The 4,763-nt window shown below is 69.2% G+C and overlaps 1 protein-coding gene across 1 annotated transcript in view; it reads left to right on the top strand.

The window, feature by feature from the left end:
• Positions 1 to 4,763, top strand: part of ADAM8 (ADAM metallopeptidase domain 8) — a 10,984-nt gene that overhangs the window by 3,238 nt on the left and 2,983 nt on the right. The window contains exons 8-19 of the mRNA XM_015590147.2: positions 27 to 95; positions 382 to 551; positions 637 to 718; positions 991 to 1,139; positions 1,237 to 1,414; positions 1,685 to 1,774; positions 1,929 to 2,118; positions 2,199 to 2,280; positions 2,525 to 2,687; positions 3,043 to 3,120; positions 3,556 to 3,640; positions 4,162 to 4,276. Coding sequence (XP_015445633.1) covers positions 27 to 95; positions 382 to 551; positions 637 to 718; positions 991 to 1,139; positions 1,237 to 1,414; positions 1,685 to 1,774; positions 1,929 to 2,118; positions 2,199 to 2,280; positions 2,525 to 2,687; positions 3,043 to 3,120; positions 3,556 to 3,640; positions 4,162 to 4,276 — 1,451 coding nt within the window. The remainder of the gene's footprint in view (positions 1 to 26; positions 96 to 381; positions 552 to 636; positions 719 to 990; positions 1,140 to 1,236; positions 1,415 to 1,684; positions 1,775 to 1,928; positions 2,119 to 2,198; positions 2,281 to 2,524; positions 2,688 to 3,042; positions 3,121 to 3,555; positions 3,641 to 4,161; positions 4,277 to 4,763) is intronic.

The following is a 4,763-nucleotide window of genomic DNA, read 5'->3' on the forward strand; positions in this document are numbered from 1 at the left end:
CTGCAGACTCACTGGCTGCGCTCCAGTTCCAGCAGCTGGGCAGCAGAGAAGCCGTGCGCAGGCGGGTGCTCGAGGTGATCAACCACGTGGACAAGGTGGGCTGCTTGTAGGGTGCGGTTCCTCCAAGGGGCTCCCACAGGCCAGGCTTCCGGGACCCCGGCAGCCCAGGTCCATTCGGCCCAGGCATTGCCCGGCCGGACAGAAATCCTGGTTCGACAACCAGGGCGGAGGGGGTGCCTGGAGAGGTGTCTGCAGGAGGGAGCCTGGGACCCCGCCCAGCACAGCCCCTGGTTGCTGCCAGCGAGTGTTGGCCCCACAGGCCAGGGAGACTCCCAGCCTCGCAGTCCCGGGGCCTGACCGTGGGTCCCTGTCCCCTCGCAGCTTTACCAGGAGCTCAGATTCCGAGTGGTCTTGGTGGGCCTGGACATCTGGAACCACAACGACAAGATCGACGTCAGCAGCCAGGCCAGCACCACGCTGGACAACTTCCTGGCCTGGCGGGCGCAGCACCTGCTGGGGCGACACCCCCACGACAACGCGCAGCTCATCACGTGAGTGCGCAGAGCGCGGCGGCCCCAGGGTCTCCCCGGGGGGCTGCGGCGGTGGCCGGCCCGCACACTCTCATCCTGTTTCCAGCGGGGTCGACTTCACGGGGAACACCGTGGGACTGGCCAAGGTGTCCACCATGTGCTCCCGGGACTCGGCGGCTGTGAGCCAGGTGCGGGGCGGGCAGCCAGCCTTGGCGCTTGAGCTGGGTGCGTGGCGGGGTGGGGAGGGGAGGAGACCTCAGCACTCGGGTCCACCAGCTGGTCCCCAGCTGTCCCCACGAACTCCCGAACAGCTGCCTTCTCAGGAGGGTGTGTGTCCTATGTTTTAAGAAGTGCTGCTGGCAGGAAGTGTCACCAAGCGTCTCACTCGGGCTTGCCCGGAGCAGCGAGGGCCGAGGGCCGGCAGGAGGGGAGCCGTGGCCCTCACAGCCTCTCCCCGCAGGACCACAGCCAGAACCCCGTCGGTGTGGCCAGCACCATGGCCCACGAGATGGGCCACAACCTGGGCATGGACCACGACGAGGACATCCAGGGCTGCTACTGCCCCGAATCTCGGGACCGTGGCGGCTGCGTCATGGCGGCCAGCATCGGGTGAGACTTGTCCAGCCGGACCGAGGGCCACCACCCGGCGGGGGTGGTGTCCTGTCCACCACCTACCCTTCCCCTGACGGCAAACCCTCCCCCTCAGCTCCGCGTTCCCCAGGAGGTTCAGCCACTGCAGCCAGGCGGACCTGGAGAGGTTCATGGAGAAGCCCCGCACAGCCTGCCTGGCCAACGCCCCTGACCCCGACCGCCTGGTGGGCGGCCCCGTGTGTGGGAACGGCTTCGTGGAGCGCGGGGAGCAATGTGACTGTGGCCAGCCCCAGGTACAGGGCCTGGCGCCCAGCACCGCCTTCTGCCCTCCACCCACGTCTGGGAGCCCGGTCTCCATCCCACAGGTCGGGGTGCCCTGTATTGCTGTGGCCACCATCAGACCACTCCTGTCCCCTGAGGCTCGCAAGGAGCCATGGAGATCCAGGGGCGTGGGGGGCGGGGGAGAGGCAACCACGGCCTCCCTGTGGGCCTGTCCACCCTGGAGCCCAGTGTCGGCCCAGCGCTCGGCCCACCAAGACCCTCCCTGCTGTCCCCACCCCCAGGACTGCCAGAACCGCTGCTGCAATGCCACCTCCTGCCAGCTGGCCGAGGGGGCCGAGTGTGCCCACGGCACGTGCTGCCACGAGTGCAGGGTGAGCACAGGGCCCCCAGAGGCCCCCTTTGCCCCCGACCCCGCCATGTCCTAAGGTCAGCAGTGCGAAGGGGCCCGGGACACCAGTGGCAAAGCAGCAGGTGTGGGTGTTTGGGGGCCTGCTGTTCCCACTGAGCTTTGGTCTGCCCGGCCAGGTGAAGCCAGCTGGCACGCTGTGCCGTCCGCTGAAGGATGCCTGTGACCTGGAGGAGCACTGTGATGGGCAGCAGCCGGCATGCCCGGAGGACGTCTTCCAGGAGAATGGCACGCCCTGCCCTGGGGGCTACTGCTACGCTGGGGCCTGTCCCACGCTGGCCCAGAGGTGCCAGGACCTGTGGGGGCCAGGTGAGGCGGCCATGAGCAGCAGGTGAGCCTGTGGGGACCTCGGGCCCCACACGGGGGGACTGACTGCCTCCGGCCTGCAGGTGCGTGGGCCGCCGTGGACAAGTGCTACGCACACAGCGTCCCGCCAGACTGCCGGACCTGGACACCCCGTAGCTCCCGCAGGTGAGTCCCGCCCAGGCCAACGCCCTGGCTCCAGGGCACGGGCCGTCCACACAGGGGGCCACCCAGAAGGGTCCTCTGCACACTGGAGCCAGGTCTCTGCAGCACCCCTGGGCGTGCCGCCCACTGGCTCCCCGCCCGGGGGGTCCCACAGCTCATCCCAGGGCCTGGGGCCTTGTCTGCTGACCACTCCCTCGGGTCCCCGAGCACAGTCAGCTGGCACCACAGCAGGTCCCTCTGTCCACAGCGTCAACAAGTGTGGCGTCCTGCTCTGCGAGGGGGGCAGGAAGCCCCCGGAGCGAGGCTCCTGCTCTGTCACCGCGGACTCGGCCCTTTGCCAGGCGCTCGTCCTGGAGAGCGGCTCTGGATACGAGCCTGTGCTTGATGGCACCCGGTGCGGCCAGGAGCAGGTGAGTGGCCCTTGGGCTCCTGAGGCTGCGACCAGATGGACGTGTGCCCCGAGGCAGTCGGCCTGCCAGACCCCGGGGCCCAGGCGGAAACCACCCTGTGAGCGCAGGTGGGAAGCGGGCGGGGGCGGAGCAGGACGGGGCGGGGCCCGGAGGCCTCTGCTCTCAGGAGCTCTGGAGACCGCCCGCCCCGTCCCGCGTGTCCCCCCAGAGCGGGTGGGGCCGGCCCTTTGTCGTGCTGGTGGCAGTGGTGGGCGGAGGGCCGTGCCTGCCTCAGTGTTGAGGTCGACTTGGCCGGCCGAGGGGGCGTGGGGGCAGGGGCAGAGGCCAGCTGCCTGAGGACACGCCCACCTTCCAGGTTTGCTGGAAGGGACTCTGCCAGGACCTCCACGTGTACAGATCCAAGAACTGTTCCGCCAAGTGCAGCGGCCATGGGGTACGACGTGGGCCTTTGGGGTGAAGGGGACTTGAAGGCTTGGCTCAGGACAAGCCCAGGTGGACAGAGGGCAGAGGCCAGCCCCCGGGGACATGGCAGGAGTCCTGTGCAGGCCGAGGCCCGGACACGTTGGTGCTGGTGGACATGTCAGCTGGGCTGTTCTCTTCTGATGTGTGGCAAGTGTGCTTGGCTCCCAGTGACGTGTCTGTGACTAGGAAAGGTCACACTACCCAGAACTGGAAACGAAAGGGGCTGGAGCAGCCCTGCTGAGCCCGTCCGGGAGAGGGTGGGGTACACCCCGAGGACAGCCCACCCCGGACCTCCGCGCAGCCCCCGGGGAGCAGGCCTGAGGCCAGGCCTGTGACTACTGTGCAGGTGGCGCCCGTGCTGGCCCGGGAGGTCCAGGGGCCCAGCCTGATGCCTCTTCCCCCCCAGGTGTGCAACCACAAGGCGCAGTGCCACTGCCACCCAGGCTGGGCCCCGCCGAGCTGTGCAGCACGGCTGCCCCACGCGCACGTGGGTACGGATGGCCTGACGGGGCTGGCGCGGGTCGCCTGGGAGGGGCTGAGCGGGGAGCGTGTCCTTCGGGTTGGTCATCCCAGGCATCCTGTCCCCACATGTCCCTCTCGGCCCCACATGAGAAGGGAAGCCCTGTCCTGGGGGGAGGGTGTGGAAGAGGCTGGGGCCTCAGTCCCCTCCTGGGCCTGTGAACCTCAGGGCCACCCACCCCCAAAAGTCTCTCTCCCCAGTGGCCACTGAGCCCTGAGCTGTCCATAGCACCACGGCCTGCAGAGCCTGACGGGGCCTCTTGTGAGTCACTGCGGGCCAGGGGCCACCCGGTGCCGAGCCCTCTGGCCTATGGCCTGGGCACAGGATCGCTGGTGTGACATGTCGAGTTTCAGTGCCGAGGGCCCTCTGCCAGGTGCTCGGCTGCGGGAGGGGCCCCGATAGGCGCCCCCCTAAGCCGGCTCAGGCAGGGGCTGTGTCCCTGGGCCCCCCCCAGGCCCCCCACCATTGACTCCTGCCCCGTGTGCCCTGCAGCGTCCCGGAGCCTCCTGCTGCCCGTGCTGCTGCCTGTGCTGCTGCTGGTGGTTCTGGTGCTCACCGTGGCAGGCGTGGTCATCTCCCGCAAGGCCAGGAGCCCCATCTGGCGGAGGTGAGGGTGCTGGGGTTGCAGAGCAGCGGCGTATGCAGCGGGCACAGACCCTGTGTGCACTGCTGGGGACCGGCCGCTGTTGCTGGAGGAGGACCCGCCCTTGGTGCACGTGGGGTAGCGGCTCCTGGGCCTCTCGCCGATGTGGGGATGGGCGACTCGGTGACCCAGAGGGAGTGCCTCTGTCGTCCCACACACCTGGCCCTGTGGGCTCTGGGAAGCGGCCCCCACGGCCTGCCTACCCCGGCTGGCCCCTCTCTGTGGGGCCTGGACCCCTGTGCCAGCTGCAGCGCGACGTATTTGCCCACTGGCCTCTGAGCGCCTCCCGCCTGGCTGACGACCGCAGAGCCGTGGGGCCCAGGACGCATGCAGCCACCTCCGCTCTGTGTGGCTGTGGCTGGCGCACCATGTGGGCAGGTTCCCTGCAGCTGAGAAGTCCTCTGGGCACACTGGGGGCCTCACACCCAGGAGCCCTAAGTCCTGGGTCGGA

Source organism: Pteropus alecto, unplaced genomic scaffold (assembly GCF_000325575.1).
Source record: "Pteropus alecto unplaced genomic scaffold, ASM32557v1 scaffold74, whole genome shotgun sequence".
Lineage (NCBI taxonomy): Eukaryota > Metazoa > Chordata > Mammalia > Chiroptera > Pteropodidae > Pteropus > Pteropus alecto.